Source organism: Eptatretus burgeri, chromosome 4 (genome assembly GCF_056783735.1).
Source record: "Eptatretus burgeri isolate ZD-2024b chromosome 4, Ebu_testis_v1, whole genome shotgun sequence".
NCBI lineage: Eukaryota > Metazoa > Chordata > Myxini > Myxiniformes > Myxinidae > Eptatretus > Eptatretus burgeri.
The window spans coordinates 136370221-136396550 of NC_140964.1; the positions used below are offsets into that span (position 1 = coordinate 136370221).

At 47.3% G+C, this 26330-nt stretch overlaps 1 protein-coding gene across 1 annotated transcript in view; it reads right to left on the minus strand.

Moving 5' to 3' along the window:
* The window catches only part of OBSCN (obscurin, cytoskeletal calmodulin and titin-interacting RhoGEF), a 498370-nt gene that overhangs the window by 424946 nt on the left and 47094 nt on the right, over positions 1 to 26330 (minus strand). Inside the window, exon 3 of the mRNA XM_085876584.1 lies at positions 11780 to 12023. Within this exon, the coding sequence (XP_085732710.1) occupies positions 11780 to 12023 (244 nt within the window). The remainder of the gene's footprint in view (positions 1 to 11779; positions 12024 to 26330) is intronic.

Consider the following 26330-nt stretch of genomic DNA (forward strand, 5'->3'; position numbering starts at 1 on the left):
AAAAATGCCAACACTTGGAAGAGGTCACAATGGTTTCTTTATGACAAAGTTTGTTTTTCACTTTCCTCATTCATATCATTGAATGCCTCATCATCATATCTAGGAATCACTGGGGACATTGCAATGCTTATAAACTCCAAGAGACGCCAGCTTTCATGGCTTTGTTTCATTTCCGCACATGCCATAACCTCGAAAACTGTCTGAACCTGAGCTGAATTTCAAAATTTAAAAACTTTGGCCTCAGCAGCAGTTCTAACTGCTAAAAAAAAAAGTGTTCATTTGTCCAATTCGGGCATTGTTTGACATTCCGGGCGTCACCGGGTGCATGCTATTTATATGACTGATCGGCGATTGTTTCTTGCTTGCCAAGCCAGCTGTTCCTCATCACTGGTTAAGTCGAGTGCTTAAGCCACTTGGCGAGTGATTTACATGCTACTTGGTTGTTTGTTTGCAAGCCTTGGCCACACACAGCAAAAGTATTCACACTATCACTGAATATACCGATCGACTTGAACAAAGTTCAGGGACGACTGCCTGCGTTTGGCCCTGCATTGTCATGCGATGCCTTGGGCGGTGGTTCGCTCGCTGAAAATGTGGAATTTTATTTCACATGACATTTCCCCTTTTGTACAATCTGCTTTCATTTTCAACCCCTCACTTCGACATAGATACATATAAGAAAAGTTACTTCTTTTTTTTTGAAAGTTTCTTCAACCATTTCGTTGGAGTGCTTGCTTGAGTGTTTAACCCACTTGGTGAGAGCTCTTCAAGCTTCGATCTCGACAAGCTTCCATGGCGATACCGTGGCTCAGTTCTCCAATGTGGACATCTCCTGGGTTACGAAGACTAAATAAGTAAGAGGATTACAATGAGAAAAAATGTTTTGAGTGGTTTCAAAGTAATGAATCACCACATCATGGAAGGATAGCCGAAAGGTAGGCACACTTGCCCAAAACTGTCGAGCCTGGGTTTGAATCCTCACCCTCCAAAAACTGTCATCCCGGTGTTTCACAAGCAGGGAGATTCATCAATGTGTATGTCATCTCTTCAATGGACATTAAACTGGATATCACATCTGCCAGAACACCCCCTCCCCCCCAAACTCCTGTATCACCTCTCCCTCTACCTCACCCCTCTCCCTCAATCTCACTCCTCCCTCTCACCCCTCTCCCTCAATCTCACTCCTCTCCCTCTTTCTCACTCTGCTCCCTCTCTCTCTCTCTCACTTTGCTCTCTCACCCCTCTCATTCAATCTCACTCCTCTCCCTCAATCTCACACCTCTCCCTCACCCCTCTCCCTCAATGTCACTCCGCTCCCTCTTTCTCACTCTGCTCCCTCTCTCTCACTTTGCTCCCTCACCCCTCTCATTCAATCTCACTCCTCTCCCTCTTTCTAATTCCGCTCCCTCACCCCTCTCCCTCAATCTCACTCCTCTTGCTCACACCTCTCACTCCTCTCCCTCACCCATCTCCCTCAATCTCACTCCGCTCCCTCACCCCTCCCCCTCAATCTCACTCCGCTCACTTACTCCTCTACCTCAATCTCACTCCTCTCCCTCTTTCTCACTCTGCTCCCTCCACATCCTCTTTCTCACTCTGCTCCCTCCACACCCTCATTCTCACTCTGCTCCCTCACTCCTCTCCCTCTCTCTCACTCCGCTCCCTCACCCCTCTCCCTCAATCTCACTCCTCTCCCTCTTTCTCACTCCGCTCCCTCACCCCTCTCCCTCAATCTCACTCCTCTCCCTCTTTCTCACTCCGCTCCCTCACCCCTCTCCCTCTTTCTCACTCCGCTCCCTTACCCCTCTACCTCAATCTCACTCCTCTCCCTCTTCTCACTCTGCTCCCTCCTCACCCTCATTCTCACTCTGCTCCCTCACCCCTCTCTCTCTTTCTCTTTCTCACGCCGCTCCCTCACCCCTCTCCCTCTTTCTCACTCTGCTCCCTCACCCCTCTCCCTCTTTCTCACTCTGCTCCCTCACCCCTCTCCCTCTTTCTCACTCTGCTCCCTCACCCCTCTCCCTCTTTCTCACTCTGCTCCTCACCCCTCTCCCTCTTTCTCACTCTGCTCCTCACCCCTCTTCCTCTTCCTCACTCTGCTCCCTCACCCCTCTGCCTCACTCTGCTCCCTCACCCCTCTCCTCTTTCTCACTCTTCTGCTCACCCCTCTCCCTCTTTCTCACTCTGGTCCTCACCCCTCTCCCGCTTTCTCACTCTACTCCCTCACCCCTCTCCCTCTTTCTCACTCTGCTCTCTCACCCCTCTCTTTCTCACTCTGCTCCCTCACCCCTATCCCTCTTTCTCACTCCGCTCCCTCACCCCTCTCCCTCTTTCTCACTCCGCTCCCTCACCCCTCCCCCTCTTTCTCACTCTGCTCCCTCACCCCTCTCCCTCTTTCCCACTCTGCTCCCTCACCCCTCTCCCTCTTTCCAACTCTGCTCCCTCACCCCTCTCTCTCTTTCTCTTTCTCACGCCGCTCCCTCACCCCTCTCCCTATTTCTCACTCTGCTCCTCACCCCTCTCCCTCTTCTCTCACTCTGCTCCCTCACCCCTCTGCTCCTCACCCCTCTTCCTCTTCCTCACTCTGCTCCCTCACTCTGCTCCCTCACCCTCTCCTCTTTCTCACTCTGCTCCTCACCCCTCTCCCTCTTTCTCACTCTGCTCCTCACCCCTCTCCCTCTTTCTCACTCTGCTCCCTCACCCCTCTCCCTCTTTCTCACTCTGCTCCCTCACCCCTATCCCTCTTTCTCACTCCGCTCCCTCACCCCTCTCCCTCTTTCTCACTCCGCTCCCTCACCCCTCTCCCTCTTTCTCACTCTGCTTCCTCACTCTGCTCCTTACCCCTCTCCCTCTTTCTCACTCTGCTCCTAACCCCTCTCCCTCTTTCCCACTCTGCTCCTCTCCCTCTCCCTCTTTCTCACTCTGCTCCCTCACCCCTCTCCCTCTTTCTCACTCTGCTCCTAACCCCTCTCCCTCTTTCTCACTCTGCTCCTCACCCTCTCCCTCTTTCTCACTCTGCTCCCTCACCCCTCTCCCTCACTCTGCTCTCTCACCCCTCTTCTTCTTTCTCACTCTGCTCCTCACCCTCTCCCTCTTTCTCACTCTGCTCCCTCACCCCTCTCCCTCACTCTGCTCTCTCACCCCTCTTCTTCTTTCTCACTCTGCTCCTCACCCTCTCCCTCTTTCTCACTCTGCTCCCTCACCCCTCTCCCTCTTTCTCACTCTGCTCCCTCACCCCCCTCCCTCACTCTGCTCTCTCACCCCTCTTCTTCTTTCTCACTCTGCTTCCTCACCCCTCTCCCTCTCTCACTCTGCTCCCTCTCCCTCTTTCTCACTCTGCTCCCTCACCCCTCTCCCTCACCCCTCTCCCTCTTTCTCACTCTGCTCCTCACCCCTCTTCCTCTTCCTCACTCTGCTCCCTCACCCTCTCCTCTTTCTCACTCTGCTCCTCACCCCTCTCCCTCTTTCTCACTCTGCTCCTCACCCCTCTCCCTCTTTCTCACTCTGCTCCCTCACCCCTCTCCCTCTTTCTCACTCTGCTCCCTCACCCCTCTTTCTCACTCTGCTCCCTCACCCCTATCCCTCTTTCTCACTCCGCTCCCTCACCCCTCTCCCTCTTTCTCACTCCGCTCCCTCACCCTTCTCCCTCTTTCTCACTCTGCTTCCTCACTCTGCTCCTAACCCCTCTCCCTCTTTCTCACTCTGCTCCTCACCCTCTCCCTCTTTCTCACTCTGCTCCCTCACCCCTCTCCCTCTTTCTCACTCTGCTCCTAACCCCTCTCCCTCTTTCTCACTCTGCTCCTCACCCTCTCCCTCTTTCTCACTCTGCTCCCTCACCCCTCTCCCTCTTTCTCACTCTGCTCCTCATCCTCTCCCTCTTTCTCACTCTGCTCCCTCACCCCTCTCCCTCTTTCTCTCTCTGTTTCCTCACCCCTCTCCCTCACTCTGCTCTCTCACCCCTCTTCTTCTTTCTCACTCTGCTTCCTCACCCCTCTCCCTCTCTCACTCTGCTCCCTCTCCCTCTTTCTCACTCTGCTCCCTCACCCCTCTCCCTCTTTCTCACTCTGCTTCCTCACCCTTATCCCTCTTTCTCACTCTGCTCCCTCACCCCTCTCCCTCTTTCTCACTCCGCTCCCTCACCCCTCTCCCTCCTGTCCCTCCGCTTTTCACCCCTCTCCTCACCCCTCTCCCTCTGCTGCCTCACCCTCCTTCTCACTCCTCCCCCCTTCTCCCCCTTGTCCCCCTCTTTTCCTCCCTTCTCCCTCCTCTTCCCCTCCTCCCACGCTCCTTCCTGTGTCTCCCTCTCCCTCCTCCCCTCCATATTCCCTAACAGCATTGCGACGGGTTGTATTTGCTCGTTGAATATCAATTTGGAGAAAACGAGTCATGAGTGAATCAAAAACTCCTTGTTAGCTCATTATCCTTGTCGGTGGTATTGACGAATCACATTTGGAGTTAATAGTCTCACCATTTGGATAGAGAATTTAAAAAGGGCTCCATAAGTTTTTGTACATCGGGGACATGGATCATCATACCGCGTTTCAAAACGATCCGTTGAGCTTCCGCAGAGGAGTCAGGAAGAAACAAAACAATGTTCATGGACCCATTGACTGAATGACGAATCACATTTGGAGTGACTGACTGACCTATGGACTGAAAGACATCGTTATGGTTTTAAGAACTTGTCGATTCCGTCGTTGAGGAGCAGATATGGTGAAAACTGAAAAGCGTAATTAAAGTGTTCAAACGAGTGAGCTTATAGAACACCTCACCCCGCGCAGTCTTGAGAAAACAAGAACATGGAAATGGTCTGCGAGGGGGACAAATTTCATTGGTGAAGATGATGTAAAACACCATTTTAGTTTGCTAAACGGAAGGGACTTGAAAGTGCCAAAAAGGCGATTTGTGTTCCTCAGTGTTCAAGTGCGAGATGCAATTCAATTTAAATAAAATAGGAATTTTAAAAGGTTGGAGAAAATAAAAAATTCTGAATATACCGCCGTTGACGAACTGGCTTTTACACCACCTAATTTAACACAAATATTTCTTTTTTTTCCAATTAAAAGCTGCTTTGATCATTCATTTCCAGGATGTGTGAGTGTAGTTCGGCAGGATATTTCAGAAAGTTAAACAAAACTGTGGATATCGACAAAATTCACCGAGTTTGCACACACCGTCATACCTGTGCAACGCCTGAGCGTCATGCACTGCACATGCTATGAAAATTCCCGAGAGAGCCATGCGTCTTACATCATCTTAAGGAATTTCTGAAGGATTCTCCAAGCATCAAAAAGACATTCACAATTAAAATTAACAAGCTCAAATGAGCTAAGATCCTCATCCTCTTAATGATGACGTCATGAAAACGAATATGACGTCATTGTGATGTATCAGGTTTGCGATAAATTATCTGTGCTAATGCCCGGCTTGATTCCCGCAAACAGAATTCAAAAAGCTTGCCGAGTTTCGGAGATAATTTTTTGAGGCGATTTCCATTAGCGGCGATATTATGACGTCAACTTTTTCTCTCGGAAGAATTTTCAAAATCGGAGATGGTTACTGTCTGCGCGTGGGCTTTCTGCATATACATGGCAAGTTTCACGAAGATCCGATGAAAACTGTCGGCTGTGAAACAAAAAAGTCCACAAGAAGAAGATGAAGAACAACAACAACGTGAGTAAGACTTCGAGATCCTCCACGAGGATCTAATAAGTAACCTTTCCAGGTTAATTTCCCAGTCTGAACGTTCATGACATCCTCAATCTCACAATGGTATTACCTGCACGGTGCACCCCCGAAGGTGGACGGATGTTATGGATTCACCTGTTTGCTTGCGCGTCTGTGAGCGGAATATCTCAAAATGGTCAGGACGGATTCGGACGAAGGTTGTGGACAATTTGGGTGTGTGACAAGAAGAAGCCGATTAGATTTTGGTGATTATCCAAATGCAGATCCGGTCCATCATTGGGATCCAAAACCTAAACTGTTCGGCCCAGCGGAGGTACATGCTCCACCGAGTACCCTTCTCGTTCCTTTAGGTTATATGAGGAATGTTGACCATACAGATGCTAAGACTCAAGCGAAGCAGAGGGCAAAGGGTCAAAGGGCAAAATTTGGTGAAAGGGAAACAGTTGGTATGAACCACATCAATGCACTATGGAGGACAGGTGAAACACAGGTATCAAGGATGACGGAAGAGCAAAAGGACAGGGGGAAATTAATCTGGAGACAAAATGAGACAAATGGGAAATGGTTGGAAGACAGTAGGAACAAGGAGAGGAAATTGTTGAGAAAACAGTCTCAATGGGTGTAGTAAAGGTCACCCGTAGAAATGGGAGACCGTGAGGTGGCAGTGGGCAACGGAATTTAAATCCTGTTGTAAAGAGCTTGTAATTCTTGACTCAAGAACACAGTTCCACAGGTTAGAAAAGAGGGACTCATGGAGGGAAGGTTTTTTTTATTTTATTTGAGGAGAGGAACAAGAGGGGAACAAGGGAAGAGTTTCGGGTAAAACACATGTGACCTGGAGGGGCAAGAGCTGAACAGAGAGGTGAGAGGGCAGAAGGAGTACGAGAATCGAGCCGGTATAAACAGCAAGACCAGCAAACCTGCTGATGGTTAGAAAGAAGCAGACCCTGAGACGAAGCTTCCGAAAGCAAGATTCCCATGACAAGGAGAAATTTCGATTCCAGAGCTTTAACCTGGACAAATGGGAAGCAGCAACCATAGTCTGCAGTGGGAAGCCATGTTCCTTGACACTCTGGATGAAGGTTTTGTCCATAAATATAATACGAGGATAGCAAAGGTAGGATCGAGACCAACAAAAAATTTCAGGGTGGCAGTTGGCCTTGGATGTCAGCTTGGATACATGACCCGTTGAAGTAAGGTGATATCGGATTGTGAAGTCCAGGAGTTCCAGAGGCCGACCACATAAATGGTATGCCGGTGGATGCCTTGGAACTCACCGTAGTGCAAGGAAGAATTTTGTCTTTCAAGGGACACTGGATACCATTGACCAGAGTCGCAGGGCCAGGCTGAATGGCAGAGCTGAGCTGTTCAGGGAGCTGAGGCGTAAAACTGTACGTGCACTGAGGGTGGACAAGGAGGCCTGTATGCGAGGAATCTGTGAGGGGGTAGAGCATCACCTGTGGGCAAGTGATTCTCGTCCCACTCACAGGGGAATTCACACATTGCGTTCATCCAAGCCAATCCCTCGGTGTACTGCAGTTAGAACAGAGGGTGGTAGGCTCTTGACAGAGGAGTCTGAAGTGAAGGCCCGCTGGGCCGGTTACTTTGAACGGTTGTACCAGACTGATCCACCAGCTGTTGAGTTGGATGTCAGGGGTGTTACAATCCCTGTTGCTGACCCTCCGATCAACTGTGGTCCACCTTCGCTTGTGGAAACACGGGCTGTGGTGAACTGGTCGAGATGGGGTAAAGCTCCAGGGATCTGTTTATCCATGCTGAACTTCGAGGCTGGTGGAAATGCTGCACTCGTGTCATTGCATGCAGTTTTGTGCTCTGCCTGGAACACAGGCATCATCCCAACTGACTGGAAGAGGGGCCTTGTTGTCCCGCTCTGGAAAGAGAAGGGTGATCGCCAAGACTGCAACAACTACCGAGGGGTGGCGCTGCTCTCAGTGCCGGGCAAGGTCTTTGCTCGGATAATTCTTGATAGGGTTCGCCACCATCTGCTTGAGCACCAGCGTCCAGAGCAGTCAGGCTTTACACCAAAGAGGTCAACGATTGACCGTATCCTTGCTCTTCGTGTCCTCACCGAACGCAGACGAGAGTTTCGGCAGGGGCTGCTTGCAGCCTATGTTGATCTCTGTAAAGCGTTCGATTCAGTGAATCGAGATGTCCTCTGGAGGATTCTTGGTCTTCGTGGGGTGCCACCAAAACTGATCGATCTGATGTCTGAACTCTACTCTGGTACTGAGTGCTGTAAGATGTGGTGGTACCATCCCTGACTTATTTCCAGTTGTTACTGGAGTTCGTCAGGGGTGTGTACTGACCCCCACACTTTTCAGCACTTGTATGGACTGGATTTTAGGGATGATTGTCGGAGAGATCAAGCTGTGGTGCATCGTTTGGGAATTTCAAGATCTCTGATCAGATGAAGCAGTCATGTTTGCGGAGACTCCAGACATCCTTTTTGGGGGCCCTCGAGGTGCTGAATGAGGAGTCTGACGCGCTGGGATTACGGGTTTCCTGGGTCAAAACCAAGATCCAGGCTTTCAATGAGATCTTGGATGCTGCTGTCCTGTCTGTGTCTGTTTGTGGTGAGGATGTTGAGGTCGTGGAGAGATTCACTTACCTTGGCAGTGATATTTATGTCTCTGCTGGCTGTGAGTCAGAGGTCAATAGACGTCTGGGTCTGGCCTGGCGTGTAGCGCTGCCGGTACCTGTGTGGGAGGACGAAAGTCTGAGTCTTCACTTCCTTGGTGCTTCCAGTCTTGCTCGATGGAGGCGAGACTTGGACTCTGACCAGGGATCTGAGACGGAGACTTCATTCATTTGGTACCAGGTCTCTTCGGAGAATCCTTGGCTATTGCTGTTTGGGCTTTGTGTCCAACGAGCCGTTGCTGAGAGAGACTCAAATGAGATTTGTTACCTGCATAGTCAGTGAGCATTAGCTGCAGCTGTATGGACAAGTGGCTCGTTTTCCTGACGCTGATCCTGCTCACCAGATTCTCTCAGCGAGGGAGTCTCATGAGTGGAGTTGGCCAATGGGCCGACCACGTTCCTCATGGTTGCAGCAGGTTGATTAGCTTCTCAAGGAGGTGGGGATGGGCCAGGCATCTGCCTGGGGGATGGCTAGACGGAGTGCCCTGGAGTCCCGGCGAAAACTGGACACAGCGACGCGCTGCTCTGGCACATGCTCCCATACCTGACCTGACCTGACCAACCACATAAATAAGTTTGAAGATGAAGCACAGTCCTTATGGTGGGGCAAAGTCAGAGTGTGGGACTCTCCTGAATGAAAATAATGTTCCAGGTCGATGAACTCTTGCTTGTTTTTCTCCTCATTGGCAGAGACGGATACTCCTGCAGACTGCCTGGCAGAGGGATGAGGACCTCTGTTCAACAGGGTGGATTCTTTCGCAAAATAATACATCATATATTTCTGCGACGAAGATAGATCACCGCTGTATCATAGATAAAGACCAGGATTGGTCCGGATTAATCCATCGAAGGATGAGAGCACGGGAGGGAACGCCGCCCAGAGCTACCCACTGTTTGCAAATCCGGAGGAAATCTATAAACCAATCCAGGAGAAGACCTTGAATAAGAGCTGACAGGTTGGAACGCAGGGTACGATCCCAGACAGTCCAGTGTGATGGCCGTGACCCCCAGAGGTTTGCAACCATTTCCTGATTGCTGTAATCTCCATTTGTGGGTTTATAGAGGGTGTCTCATCACGTGTGCGTAATCTTCGGTAGGATTCATCTTCAGGAGTGCGGTTATGTTTTTTGTTGCGCAAACGTTGATCGCATGAAATTACATGGTACATGCATCCAGTGGATGTGTTTCTGCATTGCCGTCGTGCTCACGGGAGAGAATGATTCTGTGCCAGGTTCAGTGTGACATTTGAGGGCTTACAGGATGAAATGCATCCCTGACAATGTACTAACCAATATGCGTTCTCCAACCATATACTCGCTGCTTGCTATCACACATTTTTAATGGGTCTGCAAAAAAACCAGAAAAGGAAATCAGTTTGTATTTTCCTTCATGCTGACAAAACATTGTGGACATTCTGTAGGTGGAGTGGAGTCCTTCCAGGGCCCAAGGTATCCACTTATTTTTTTTGGAATCGCATTTCAAGGATGAAGTTCGGATGTTTTGCTGTTCTCGTATCTTTGTTCCAAGGGCTGTTTTTAAGGATTGTCAGTGAACCCTGGACAGCCTGCATTTGTAGTTCATTTGGGGTAATTTTGGCTGGTATAGTTTTCAAGGCTGGCAGGATGTCCGAGAGGTATGCACAATCTCCTCCAAGCTGTCTAGCCTGGGTTCAGATTTCGACCCGGCTAAAAACATCCGTCCTGGTGTTTCACAGGCAGGGTGATTCATCACGTCGTGTGCCGTCCCTCGAATAGATGGATGTGAAACGACCGCCTCACGCTGTTCATCCACCAATCGGCGGCGAGCTGCCCTTCCCCCTTCCTTCACACCAAGCGTGCGGAAAAATGGCGGGAAAAACCCACAAGCGTCGTTGTTGGTTTGTTTTGTTCTTGTTCCAATTAATAATTGAGAAAGAAAAACGACTAACTGAAGGATCGCAGCCCGAATGGATCACATAAATTCCCTCTATACAACGGGTGTGGGCTAACTACACATGGACTGATTGAGATATCTCACCTGAGGACTCTTTATGGTGTAATGCGAATTTCCACAACCGTAACAATATATATATATATATATATATATATATATATATATATATATATATATATATATATATATATATATATATATATATATATATATATATCGGTTTAGCCCAATCTCTCAATGGTGAAGAATCACTTTAAAAATTATCAGATCTGGATCTGGATCTGGATCTTCACCAAAATCGAATCAGTTCGGTTTTGTCACACATCCAACCTTGCCCACCAAATTTCAGCCGGATTTGTCTCCAACTTTTTTGAGATATCCTGCACACAAACAAACGAGACAAGCCGGTAGGCAACATGGGTGGTCGCTACATAATTGCATACTCGTCATTCAGTTTTTTACGGATCGGGCTGAAATTTTTTGACAAAGAGGTTAAGTATAGTGCGCATGAAAGCACAAAACGTAAACCGATTTTTGATTTTTCGGGAAAAAAATATTTTTCGGATTTTTTTCAAAAATTTCAAAGTCCCGTTGCTCGGCAACGGTGGCGTCCATAGCAACGGTGCTCAAAAGCATACAACTAGATCCTGGTATGAACCTACCAGTCAAGTTTCATCAAAATCGGTTGACTCCTCTGGCCTCCAGAGATGTCCATTACATACAAACAGACAGACAGACAGAGAGACAGACGGAAAACCTGGAAAAACGGTTGTCTAGCGACCACCCAACAAAAAGTGGTGAAAACAGAACCTCCTTCAGCTTTGGTGGTGGAGGTAAATCGACAGACAGACAAACAAACACAGGGTCAAAACAACCTCTGTCCACCTAAGGTGAAGGAGGTATTTATCGAACCATATAACCATGATGTATTGTATATGCACATAAGCAGTGTGCACGTTTTTGCTTCATATACATTACCTGGGTTATTTTTTTATTTTTGGGACTGATCGAGGCAGCGGTCTGCTGCCTATACACCACCCAAATAAAGGAACGTCTCAGAAGAGCGTGTTGCACACTTGGAGCAAGGTCGCCCATAGGGCGGGTTTCCTCTGCAAGTAAACTTAATGCAAAGAAAGTACATCATAACGAAAGTATAACTTCTTGTCAGAAAGATACATTATTTTATTGTTGAAATTATTTAAAATCGAGGAAGGATGTCCATTTAAACAAAGAGTGGAATTTCTAATTGCCGTGAAATAAAAGTCGTCGTATTGATTCATCATCCCCAGAAATCCTGATAAGATCAACGCATGATTTCCATGGATGTGGACGTATTGGGCAAAACATTACGCAGGATGAAATCGTCAGAGGCAAAGATAGTAAGGACAGAAGAAATGAGAAAGGAAAACATTTAAAAACCAAAAGTTGGACAATTTGCTTTTTGAAGTTAAAAAAAAAATAAAAAAATCCATTGGTCAAAAAATATTCAAATAAAACTTACCATTAACAAAAAGTTGCACCGGACTAAATGTCTGACCAGCAAGATTTCTCGCAGTACAGGTGTACAGGCCGCTATCTTGAAGTTTGCAGTACAACACCTTCAAGATGGAGTTACCATCAGCATCCTCATACATCCAGTACCGCCGACCCTCATTAACTTCTCGTCCATTCTTTTTCCAAACAACTTCCGGCCGTGGCTTTCCAGTCACGTAACAGCTGAAACGCGCATGTTTCCCCTCACGTACCTGCACAGAGAGAACACAGGCCAGCTGCAACCAAACAACTATGAAGTATGCCCAGGATTGTTTTCGGCATACCTGAAGTTCAAGGTATACTGTAATTATTCTTCATGAAAACGTTAGAAGGCCACATCCTGGCACAAAAGCAAGGATATTTGTAGAAGTCCCAGGATGGACAAAACAATGCAGTCTATGTGGGATTCAAACCTCGGGTCACCTAGTATAATGATACAAGGCCAACTCTCACACCAAAATAACAAACATGTCACTCGTTAATTACACAGTTATAAAGTTTTCTCAGTTTAATTCCCCTCTTACAAAAACATACATTCTGTGTGTTCAATGATGCAGGACTTGTTGGTGGGGCGGATGTCCTGAAAATCACCAAATGAAACGGCATCAAAATAACATACATGACAGAATTGGTGATGCCTCATTAACTGGCAACCGAAGGGAGGAAGGTGAGGACATTAACTGGCAACCGAAGGGAGGAAGGTGAGGACATTAACTGGCAATCCAAGGGAGGAAGGTGAGGACATTAACTGGCAACCGAAGGGAGGAAGGTGAGGACATTAACTGGCAACCGAAGGGAGGAAGGTGAGGACATGAACTGGCAATCCAAGGGAGGAAGGTGAGGACATTAACTGGCAACCGAAGGGAGGAAGGTGAGGACATTAACTGGCAACCGAAGGGAGGAAGGTGAGGACATTAACTGGCAATCCAAGGGAGGAAAGTGAGGACATTAACTGGCAACCGAAGGGAGGAAGGTGAGGACATTAACTGGCAATCCAAGGGAGGAAAGTGAGGACATTAACTGGCAACCAAAGGGAGGAAGGTGAGGACATTAACTGGCAACCGAAGGGAGGAAGGTGAGGACATTAACTGGCAATCCAAGGGAGGAAAGTGAGGACATTAACTGGCAATCCAAGGGAGGAAAGTGAGGACATTAACTGGCAATCCAAGGGAGGAAGGGGGGGGACATTAACTGGCAATCCAAGGGAGGAAGGGGAGGACATTAACGGGCAATCCAAGGGAGGAAGGGGAGGACATTAACGGGCAATCCAAGGGAGGAAAGTGAGGACATTAACTGGCAATCCAAGGGAGGAAGGGGGGGACATTAACTGGCAATCCAAGGGAGGAAGGTGAGGACATTAACTGGCAATCCAAGGGAGGAAGGGGAGGACATTAACGGGCAATCCAAGGGAGGAAAGTGAGGACATTAACTGGCAATCCAAGGGAGGAAGGGGGGGACATTAACTGGCAATCCAAGGGAGGAAGGTGAGGACATTAACTGGCAATACAAGGGAGGAAGGGGGGGCATTAACTGGCAATCCAAGGGAGGAAAGTGAGGACATTAACTGGCAATCCAAGGGAGGAAATGAGGACATTAACTGGCAATCCAAGGGAGGAAGGGGAGGACATTATCTGGCAATCCAAAGGAGGAAGGTGGGGACATTAACTGGCAATCCAAGGGAGGAAGGTGAGGACATTAACTGGCAATCCAAGGGAGGAAGGGGAGGACATTAACGGGCAATCCAAGGGAGGAAAGTGAGGACATTAACTGGCAATCCAAGGGAGGAAGGGGGGGGACATTAACTGGCAATCCAAGGGAGGAAGGTGAGGACATTAACTGGCAATACAAGGGAGGAAGGGGGGGCATTAACTGGCAATCCAAGGGAGGAAGGTGAGGACATTAACTGGCAATCCAAGGGAGGAAGGGGAGGACATTAACTGGCAATCCAAGGGAGGAAGGTGAGGACATTAACTGGCAATCCAAGGGAGGAAGGGTGGGGACGTTAACGGGCAATCCAAGGGAGGAAGGTGAGGACATTAACTGGGAATCCAAGGGAGTAACGGGGGGACATTAACTGGCAATCCAAGGGAGGAAGGTGAGGACATTAACTGGCAATACAAGGGAGGAAGGGGGGGCATTAACTGGCAATCCAAGGGAGGAAGGTGAGGACATTAACTGGCAATCCAAGGGAGGAAGGGGAGGACATTAACTGGCAATCCAAGGGAGGAAGGGGAGGACATTAACTGGCAATCCAAGGGAGGAAGGTGAGGACATTAACTGGCAATCCAAGGGAGGAAGGGGAGGACATTAACTGGCAATCCAAGGGAGGAAGGGGAGGACATTAACGGGCAATCCAAGGGAGGAAAGTGAGGACATTAACTGGCAATCCAAGGGAGGAAGGGGGGGACATTAACTGGCAATCCAAGGGAGGAGGTGAGGACATTAACTGGCAATCCAAGGGAGGAAGGGGAGGACATTAACTGGCAATCCAAGGGAGGAAGGTGAGGACATTAACTGGCAATCCAAGGGAGGAAGGGGGGGACATTAACTGGCAATCCAAGGGAGAAAGGTGAGGACATTAACTGGCAATACAAGGGAGGAAGGGGGGGCATTAACTGGCAATCCAAGGGAGGAAGGTGAGGACATTAACTGGCAATCCAAGGGAGGAAGGGGAGGACATTAACTGGCAATCCAAGGGAGGAAGGTGAGGACATTAACTGGCAATCCAAGGGAGGAAGGGGGGGGGACATTAACGGGCAATCCAAGGGAGGAAAGTGAGGACATTAACTGGCAATCCAAGGGAGGAAGGGGGGGACATTAACTGGCAATCCAAGGGAGGAAGGTGAGGACATTAACTGGCAATCCAAGGGAGGAAGGGGAGGACATTAACTGGCAATCCAAGGGAGGAAGGTGAGGACATTAACTGGCAATCCAAGGGAGGAGGGTGAGGACATTAACTGGCAATCCAAGGGAGGAAAGTGAGGACATTAACTGGCAATCCAAGGGAGGAAGGGGAGGACATTAACTGGCAATCCAAGGGAGGAAAGTGAGGACATTATCTGGAAATCCAAGGGAGGAAGGTGAGGACATTAACTGGCAATCCAAGGGAGGAAGGTGAGGACATTAACTGGCAATCCAAGGTAGGAAGGTGAGGACATTAACTGGCAATCCAAGGGAGGAAGGGGGGGGGACATTAACTGGCAATCCAAGGGAGGAAAGTGAGGATATTAACTGGCAATCCAAGGGAGGAAGGGGGGGGACATTAACTGGCAATCCAAGGGAGGAAAGTGAGGACATTAACTGGCAATCCAAGGGAGGAAAGTGAGGACATTAACTGGCAATCCAAAGGAGGAAGGGGGGGACATTAACTGGCAATCCAAGGGAGGAAGGTGAGGACATTAACTGGCAATCCAAGGGAGGAAGGGGAGGACATTAACTGGCAATCCAAGGGAGGAAGGGGAGGACATTAACGGGCAATCCAAGGGAGGAAAGTGAGGACATTAACTGGCAATCCAAGGGAGGAAGGGGAGGACATTAACTGGCAATCCAAGGGAGGAAGGGGAGGACATTAACTGGCAATCCAAGGGAGGAAGGGGAGGACATTAACTGGCAATCCAAGGGAGGAAGGGGAGGACATTAACTGGCAATCCAAGGGAGGAAAGTGAGGACATTAACTGGCAATCCAAGGGAGGAAAGTGAGGACATTAACTGGCAATCCAAGGGAGGAAAGTGAGGACATTAACTGGCAATCCAAAGGAGGAAGGGGGGGACATGAACTGGCAATCCAAGGGAGGAAGGTGAGGACATTAACTGGCAATCCAAGGGAGGAAGGGGAGGACATTAACTGGCAATCCAAGGGAGGAAGGGGAGGACATTAACGGGCAATCCAAGGGAGGAAAGTGAGGACATTAACGGGCAATCCAAGGGAGGAAGGTGAGGACATTAACTGGCAATCCAAGGGAGGAAAGTGAGGACATTAACTGGCAATCCAAAGGAGGAAGGGGGGGGGACATTAACTGGCAATCCAAGGGAGGAAGGGGGGGACATTAACTGGCAATCCAAGGGAGGAAAGGGAGGACATTAACTGGCAATCCAAGGGAGGAAGGTGAGGACATTAACTGGCAATCCAAGGGAGGAAGGTGAGGACATTAGCTGGCAACCTAAGGGAGGAAGGTGAGAACATTAACTGGCAATCCAAGGGAGGAAAGTGAGGACATTAACTGGCACTCCAAGGGAGGAAAGTGAGGACATTAACTGGCAATCCAAGGGAGGAAGGGGAGGGACATTAACTGGCAATCCAAGGGAGGAAGGTGAGGACATTAACTGGCAATCCAAGGGAGGAAGGGGAGGACATTAACTGGCAATCCAAGGGAGGAAAGTGAGGACATTAACTGGCAATCCAAGGGAGGAAGGGGGGGGGGGGACATTAACTGGCAATCCAAGGGAGGAAGGTGAGGACATTAACTGGCAATCCAAGGGAGGAAAGTGAGGACATTAACTGACAATCCAAGGGAGGAAGGGGAGGACATTAACGGGCAATCCAAGGGAGGAAAGTGAGGACATTAACTGGCAATCCAAGGGAGGAAGGGGAGGACATTAACGGGCAATCCAAGGGAGGAAGGGGGGGGGAACATTAACTGGCAATCCAAGGGAGGAAGGTGAGGACATTAACTGGCAATCTAAGGGAGGGAGGGGAGGACATTAACTGGCAATCCAAGGGAGGAAGGGGGGGAACATTAACTGGCAATCCATGGGAGGAAGGGGAGGACATTAACTGGCAATCCAAGGTAGGAAGGTGAGGACATTAACTGGCAATCCAAGGGAGGAAGGGAGGGGACATTAACTGGCAATCCAAGGGAGGAAAGTGAGGACATTAACTGGCAATCCAAGGGAGGAAGGGGGGGGAACATTAACCGGCAATCCAAGGGAGGAAGGTGAGGACATTAACTGGCAATCCAAGGGAGGAAGGGGAGGACATTAACGGGCAATCCAAGGGAGGAAAGTGAGGACATTAACTGGCAATCCAAGGGAGGAAGGGGGGGACATTAACTGGCAATCCAAGGGAGGAAGGTGAGGACATTAACTGGCAATACAAGGGAGGAAGGGGGGGCATTAACTGGCAATCCAAGGGAGGAAAGTGAGGACATTAACTGGCAATCCAAGGGAGGAAGGTGAGGACATTAACTGGCAATCCAAGGGAGGAAGGGGAGGACATTACCTGGCAATCCAAGGGAGGAAGGTGAGGACATTAACTGGCAATCCAAGGGAGGAAGGGGAGGACATTAACTGGCAATCCAAGGGAGGAAGGGGAGGACATTAACGGGCAATCCAAGGGAGGAAAGTGAGGACATTAACTGGCAATCCAAGGGAGGAAGGGGGGGCATTAACTGGCAATCCAAGGGAGGAAGGTGAGGACATTAACTGGCAATCCAAGGGAGGAAGGGGAGGACATTAACTGGCAATCCAAGGGAGGAAGGTGAGGACATTAACTGGCAACCGAAGGGAGGAAGGTGAGGACATTAACTGGCAACCGAAGGGAGGAAGGTGAGGACATTAACTGGCAATCCAAGGGAGGAAAGTGAGGACATTAACTGGCAACCAAAGGGAGGAAGGTGAGGACATTAACTGGCAACCGAAGGGAGGAAGGTGAGGACATTAACTGGCAATCCAAGGGAGGAAAGTGAGGACATTAACTGGCAATCCAAGGGAGGAAAGTGAGGACATTAACTGGCAATCCAAGGGAGGAAAGGGAGGACATTAACTGGCAATCCAAGGGAGGAAAGTGAGGACATTAACTGGCAATCCAAGGGAGGAAGGGGTGGGGACATTAACTGGCAATCCAAGGGAGGAAGGTGAGGACATTAACTGGCAATCCAAGGGAGGAAGGGGAGGACATTAACTGGCAATCCAAGGGAGGAAGGGGAGGACATTAACTGGCAATCCAAGGGAGGAAAGTGAGGACATTAACTGGCAATCCAAGGGAGGAAGGGGAGGACATTAACGGGCAATCCAAGGGAGGAAGGGGGGGGGAACATTAACTGGCAATCCAAGGGAGGAAGGTGAGGGCATTAACTGGCAATCCAAGGGAGGGAGGGGAGGACATTAACTGGCAATCCAAGGGAGGAAGGGGGGGAACATTAACTGGCAATCCAAGGGAGGAAGGGGAGGACATTAACTGGCAATCCAAGGTAGGAAGGTGAGGACATTAACTGGCAATCCAAGGGAGGAAGGGAGGGGACATTAACTGGCAATCCAAGGGAGGAAAGTGAGGACATTAACTGGCAATCCAAGGGAGGAAGGGGGGGGAACATTAACCGGCAATCCAAGGGAGGAAGGTGAGGACATTAACTGGCAATCCAAGGGAGGAAGGGGAGGACATTAACGGGCAATCCAAGGGAGGAAAGTGAGGACATTAACTGGCAATCCAAGGGAGGAAGGGGGGGGGACATTAACTGGCAATCCAAGGGAGGAAGGTGAGGACATTAACTGGCAATCCAAGGGAGGAAAGTGAGGACATTAACTGACAATCCAAGGGAGGAAGGGGAGGACATTAACGGGCAATCCAAGGGAGGAAAGTGAGGACATTAACTGGCAATCCAAGGGAGGAAGGGGAGGACATTAACGGGCAATCCAAGGGAGGAAGGGGGGGGGAACATTAACTGGCAATCCAAGGGAGGAAGGTGAGGACATTAACTGGCAATCCAAGGGAGGGAGGGGAGGACATTAACTGGCAATCCAAGGGAGGAAGGGGAGGACATTAACTGGCAATCCAAGGTAGGAAGGTGAGGACATTAACTGGCAATCCAAGGGAGGAAGGGAGTGGACATTAACTGGCAATCCAAGGGAGGAAAGTGAGGACATTAACTGGCAATCCAAGGGAGGAAGGGGGGGGAACATTAACCGGCAATCCAAGGGAGGAAGGTGAGGACATTAACTGGCAATCCAAGGGAGGAAGGGGAGGACATTAACGGGCAATCCAAGGGAGGAAAGTGAGGACATTAACTGGCAATCCAAGGGAGGAAGGGGGGGACATTAACTGGCAATCCAAGGGAGGAAGGTGAGGACATTAACTGGCAATACAAGGGAGGAAGGGGGGGGCATTAACTGGCAATCCAAGGGAGGAAAGTGAGGACATTAACTGGCAATCCAAGGGAGGAAGGTGAGGACATTAACTGGCAATCCAAGGGAGGAAGGGGAGGACATTAACTGGCAATCCAAGGGAGGAAGGTGAGGACATTAACTGGCAATCCAAGGGAGGAAGGGGAGGACATTAACTGGCAATCCAAGGGAGGAAGGGGAGGACATTAACGGGCAATCCAAGGGAGGAAAGTGAGGACATTAACTGGCAATCCAAGGGAGGAAGGGGGGGACATTAACTGGAAATCCAAGGGAGGAAGGTGAGGACATTAACTGGCAATACAAGGGAGGAAGGGGGGGCATTAACTGGCAATCCAAGGGAGGAAGGTGAGGACATTAACTGGCAATCCAAGGGAGGAAGGGGAGGACATTAACTGGCAATCCAAGGGAGGAAGGTGAGGACATTAACTGGCAATCCAAGGGAGGAAGGTGAGGACATTAACTGGCAATCCAAGGGAGGAAAGTGAGGACATTAACTGGCAATCCAAGGGAGGAAGGGGAGGACATTAACTGGCAATCCAAGGGAGGAAGGGGAGGACATTAACGGGCAATCCAAGGGAGGAAAGTGAGGACATTAACTGGCAATCCTAGGGAGGAAGGTGAGGACATTAACTGGCAATCCAAGGGAGGAAGGTGAGGACATTAACTGGCAATCCAAGGTAGGAAGGTGAGGGACATTAACTGGCAATCCAAGGGAGGAATGGGGGGGGACATTAACTGGCAATCCAAGGGAGGAAAGTGAGGATATTAACTGGCAATCCAAGGGAGGAAGGGGGGGGACATTAACTGGCAATCCAAAGGAGGAAAGTGAGGACATTAACTGGCAATCCAAGGGAGGAAGGGGGGGGACATTAACTGGCAATCCAAGGGAGGAAGATGAGGACATTAACTGGCAATCCAAGGGAGGAAGGTGAGGACATTAACTGGCAATCCAAGGGAGGAAGGGGAGGACATTAACTGGCAATCCAAGGGAGGAAGGTGAGGACATTAACTGGCAATCCAAGGGAGGAAGGTGAGGACATTAACTGGCAATCCAAGGGAGGAAAGTGAGGACATTAACTGGCAATCCAAGGGAGGAAGGGGAGGACATTAACTGGCAATCCAAGGGAGGAAGGGGAGGACATTAACGGGCAATCCAAGGGAGGAAAGTGAGGACATTAACTGGCAATCCTAGGGAGGAAGGTGAGGACATTAACTGGCAATCCAAGGGAGGAAGGTGAGGACATTAACTGGCAATCCAAGGTAGGAAGGTGAGGACATTAACTGGCAATCCAAGGGAGGAATGGGGGGGGGACATTAACTGGCAATCCAAGGGAGGAAAGTGAGGATATTAACTGGCAATCCAAGGGAGGAAGGGGGGGGACATTAACTGGCAATCCAAAGGAGGAAAGTGAGGACATTAACTGGCAATCCAAGGGAGGAAGGGGGGGGACATTAACTGGCAATCCAAGGGAGGAAGGTGAGGACATTAACTGGCAATCCAAGGGAGGAAGGGGAGGACATTAACTGGCAATCCAAGGGAGGAAGGGGAGGACATTAACGGGCAATCCAAGGGAGGAAAGTGAGGACATTAACTGGCAATCCAAGGGAGGAAGGGGAGGACATTAACTGGCAATCCAAGGGAGGAAGGGGAGGACATTAACTGGCAATCCAAGGGAGGAAGGGGAGGACATTAACTGGCAATCCAAGGGAGGAAAGTGAGGACATTAACTGGCAATCCAACGGAGGAAAGTGAGGACATTAACTGGCAATCCAAGGGAGGAAAATGAGGACATTAACTGGCAATCCAAAGGAGGAAGGGGGGGGACATTAACTGACAATCCAAGGGAGGAAGGTGAGGACATTAACTGGCAATCCAAGGGAGGAAGGGGAGGACATTAACTGGCAATCCAAGGGAGGAAGGGGAGGACATTAATGGGCAATCCAAGGGAGGAAAGTGAGGACATTAACGGGCAATCCAAGGGAGGAAGGTGAGGACATTTAACTGGCAATCCAAGGGAGGAAAGTGAGGACATTAACTGGCAATCCAAAGGAGGAAGGGGGGGGACATTAACTGGCAATCCAAGGGAGGAAGGTGAGGACATTAACTGGCAATCCAAGGGAGGAAGGGGGGGAGATTAACTGGCAATCCAAGGGAGGAAAGGGAGGACATTAACTGGCAATCCAAGGGAGGAAGGTGAGGACATTAACTGGCAATCCAAGGGAGGAAGGGGAGGACATTAACTGGCAATCCAAGGGAGGAAAGGGAGGACATTAACTGGCAATCCAAGGGAGGAAGGGGAGGACATTAACGAGCAATCCAAGGGAGGAAGGTGATTACATTAACGAGCAATCCAAGGGAGGAAGGTGATTACATTAACGAGCAATCCAAGGGAGGAAGGTGAGGACATTAACTGGCAATCCAAGGGAGGAAAGGGAAGACATTAACTGGCAACCCAAGGGATCATATGTCAAATATGGCTCCACACTCGAGGCTGATGTTCCTCCTTCCCATCTTACTACTCTTGAGGCAGTCAACGTCCCGGTCTTCCACACCAGTGGAATCTCAACTTAAGATGTAAATTCTCTCTTCCCTACAAGGAAGAGTAAAGAGAATCTTCCTCCTGTTTGAGGAGAGCATGGAGAACACAGATTCCCAGGTACTGTCACTCTCCCATCAGTGGAAGATCGGTGGGTTCTCCATGAAGTAAAAGCTTACATCTGGCCTTGCTCCTTATGCCCTCTCCAACCTCTCTCCTTCCCAAGCTGCCACAGGTCACAAACATTCCTATAAATACCCTCACCTGCTCGTCCTCCCAAAGTCCTGACTGATTGACCACATGCATTCATTTTCCTCTTATTCTCCCAATTCTGGAAGTGTTTTCATTTTCTGTTGTCTCGTCCTCATTGCATCGTTTCAGATGCGCTTCCCATCATTACACCTCATCCTTTCACCCAAACACATCCCTGATAGCCACTACACATGCTCATTCTTCCCCATTCCAATCTTCTCGGGGCCATTGTTACTCATTTTTGTGTTATTCCTCCTTTATTCATTGTGCAAGTCCATCACCATACCTCCCCGTCCTTTGGGCTTTGTTCGTTTGTAAACCTTCTGTCCTTTGTTGTTTAGCTCTTCCATGAGACGAGCCCGAGACCCTTATGTTAAAAAAAGAAGAAAAGATTTTGGAAAAACCAAGATAACCTGAGGTCACTGTCATATTGTCAACAAGTACGCAAGTCCTCATCGAGGAAACAGCCCCAAAGCACACCTTAAAATGGGAAGTGTAGATTGTGAATAATGAATGAATTAAATTAATTTATATGAAGGTATTGTCGATGGTAAAGTGCACCGTATATAAATCTAATATATAAAGACGAAAGTTTGTTTGTTTGTGTGTTTGCTTGTTCATCTATGCATTCACACAATGCAGCAAGCAGTGCAACCAAAATTTGCATTGATGGCCTCATCTTTCATCCAGAGGAAGGCGATCGCCATGTTTGGATGGAAAAAAAAATTGAAAAATTAAAAAAATTAAAATCAGACGGTTGGCTTTCAGGCCTCAATTGGGTCTTGTGCTTACACACTGCCTGCTCTTTTTTCCCCAGGAGTGATCGAGTCATATGTATTGTGAAGATCGTATGTTCAGGAGGTGGTGATTTGGTGTCAATAACAGAAATTTAACTATCATTGTATTTACACTAGGGTGCATCAAGCACCCCCCCCTTTTGCGAAAGTTTGAAAAACATAACGGCGATAGCACAGATGTGTTCGAATACGTGAAAAAACATTTCTCATTTTTTTTTCAGAATTTTCGGTCATCATCTTGGGGGTCCACATCGGTGTCAAAGTTTAGGCACGAAGCTCCTGCGCATTTTTCAGAATAAGTGTTATTTTCCACTGTATAGTGATGAAAACTTGTGTCTGGTGGTGAAATAATTCTGACATATCAATGTACTGCTCCTTTGGTGATGCTTGTAACACGGTTGGCTTGTAATTTGTTGGCACAGTTTCCCGGAAAATGGTATTTTTTCCCGGAGAATTTGACACGTGGCAGATCATGAATCTAAAAGTTTGGACGATTTGGACAGTTTGGACTGTAAAAGTTTGGACAAAGGAACTTGAACTATTGCCTATTGGGCGCTTTGGTACAGACTTCAGAAAGCCTCACTTCCCCAAGGACATTCACTTGACATCTAGCCTATCTGACTTTGTCTCGGTTGATTCTTGGTTTGTGTTCCGAGAACTTGAACTGGACGATTCATTCTTAACGTATGAAGTGAGTGAGTGGGCAACACTTCCAGCCTATGTGGATTCAAAATCTAAAACCAAAGCACTCAATGTAACTAATAATGCGGCTGAACGTCTAATAATACTCGGAACGGACCGTCTCGGTGCAGCTACGTCTGAAGAACACTTTCAGAATATGCAACAAGTCACTGAGAATGACAGGAAAGAGAATCCGAATCTCTGGAAACGCTTGAAACTTGATCATTAATGACATTATATGAGTACCTCGATATGAATAGACATAATTCTGGGTCATAAAGCCGTGAATTTGAAAGAACCGAAGCATTTGTTACTATTTTGTTGTTTTTTTTTCTGGGAAAATCACCAGTTTCCCGCTTCTCCGGCAAACTTATTCTGAAAAATGCGCAGGAGCTGCGTGCCTGAACTTTGACCCCGATGTGGACCCCCAAGATGATGACCGAAAATTCTGAAAAAAAAACGAGAAATGTTTTTTCATGTATTCGAACACATCTGTTCTATCGCCGTTATGTTTTTCAAACTTTCGCAAAAAAGGGGGCGTTTGATGCACCCAAATTTACACTTGTGCCTGTTATTGAAAAGATTGCTTCACACAGGTTTAATTATAACCCCTCCGTGTTGAGGCCTCGAGTGAGTATGTTGCTTATACACTGCGACAATCGACAAATATGTATTGTGGAGATCGTATGTTGAGGTCTTATTATGTATGCAAGCTAATAATTGAAACTGTGTCTTCCCTTGATACGTTTCTCCCCTACCTCTAATCCTTCCAGTCTCGATACAATCCCTCTCTTGCTTTTTGTAAACTTTAGTCCATTACAGATTAAAGATAGAACCCATTGTACTCTTTCGCATTCCTAAACCTTCATTTTCCTTCAATCCTCATTCCCAAACCTTCATTATCCTTCAAACCTCATTCTCAAACCTTTATTTTCCAACTCCGTATTCGTAACCAATTCCCAAACCCTCACTTTTCGACACCCGGACTCAAACCCTTGTTCTCAAACACTTATTTTCTGAGGGTTACTGCAGCTCATAGAAGTAATCGAGGGAAAGGGATTTATACCAGAGCAGGTTTTTACCGCCGACAAGATGGGATTATTCTGGAAGAGGATGGCAACTCGTATCTTCCTCCCCAAGCAGGAAAGATTGGGGTTCAAGGCAAGGTGGTTAAGGGTTGTCTTACCCTTCCTTCTCCTATGTGGCAATGCTGCCAGCAACTTCATCACAAAGATAATGCTGCTCTTTCGATCACTAAATCCCATTCACCCCTCCTTGCTCACCCATTCCCACCCCTCCCCCCCGCCCCTCACTGCTCCACCTTCGGCGCTCATACTTCCCCCGCTCCACACACTGCCCGCTCCACCATTCCCCCTCGAAAGCATCATTCAGAGCTAAGTCTTGAGTTTTCTATTTCTGGAAGAGTACACTGTAAATACATAATATATTTACGATAACCCACCTCGCTATTTTGTAATGAATTAAAAAGGTACAACTCTTATTTTATTGCATTTACACCATATTTCATTTTCACATTTATTTCATTGTTAACATGATTTATATATATATATATTTTTTTTTTTTTAACGTATTAATTTTGATTGTGATGTGTTTAATTACCTCCACCAGCAAAGGTGAAGAAGGGTAAGTTTTCACCCCTTTCTGTCTGTTTGTTACTTGCAAAATCGAAGATTTTTCAAGTATATTGGTCAGTTGATTTTGTTATTCTGTCTGTCTGTTTGTCTGTTTACCTATTTGTCTATTTGTCGCCAACAGGTCACAATTTTAAACCGATCTTCACAAAACTTCATCACATGGTAGAGTTTGTCATATAATAGGGAAGAAGCCTGTTGTTTTTGAGGTCAAAAGGTCAACAACATTGGTGAGATTTCTAAAATCCTCAATTTTCATCCCACTGACTTGAAATTTTAAGACGATTTATATTTAAGGTCAATAAATTCAACTAGCCAATTATTTTTGAGGTCAGCATTGCCCAAAAGGTCAGAGACCAAAGGTCAACATTTTTGTGGTATTTCTAAAATCCTCAATTTTCATCCGATTGACTTGAAATTTGAAGAGGATTTATATTTCAGGTCACTGAATTCAAGCAGCCAATTATTTTGGAGGTCCACATCAATCAAAACAATGAAGGTAGTATTTCAAAAATCCTCAATTTTCATCTGAGGACTTGAAATTTGAAAAAAAAAAACATTTATTTTTCAGGTCACTGAATTCAACTAGCCAATTATTTTGGAGGTCAACATCGACCAAAAGGTCAACAACTTAGGTGTTTTTTTCTAAAATCCTCAATTTTCATCCGATTGAGTTGAAATTTGAAGAGGATATATATTTAAAGTCACTGAATTCAACCAGCCAATTATTTTTGAAGTCCACATCAGCCAAAAGGTCAACATAGGCCGAATTTCTAAAATTGTCAATTTTCATCTGATTGTCTTGAAGTTATTTCGAGATTCCTAAAATTTCAGATAGACTTGAAATTTGAAGTCAGAAAATTGTCAATTGAGGTCAAAATCGTAACGAAAGTCAAAATAATTCTTCCTTGTCACTGACCCAAGCACTCCACAAAATTTCATCCAAATTTGAAGAGGAGTTGCATATTTTTGAAGTCAAATTTGTTTTATGGATTTTGCAAGTATCATGCTTATAAAGGATGTTCACATTATTATATTTTATATATGTTTTACAAAGCATTATACATATTTCACATGTGTATTTCAATGTTAACGTGCTTTACATTTATTTTACATGTGTATTTCAATGGTAACGTGCTTTACATTTATTTTAAAGGTTTATATCAATGTTAACATGATTGATATATATATATACATACATACATACATACATATATGTATATATATATATATATATATATATATATATATATATATATATATATATATATATATATATATATATATATATACTGGGTGAGTCAGAAGTAGCACCCGATTTCTGTCAGTTGATTGTTTGCCATTTGTATTACAGTGTACAAGAAGGTAGAAATAAATTGACATGTTTATCTAACCATTTATTACTAGAAAAAAATTGCAGAATTGAACCAAGCTGTTTTACTTGCAATTTTCAAAGTGCCCTCCCTCATGATCGATGCAAA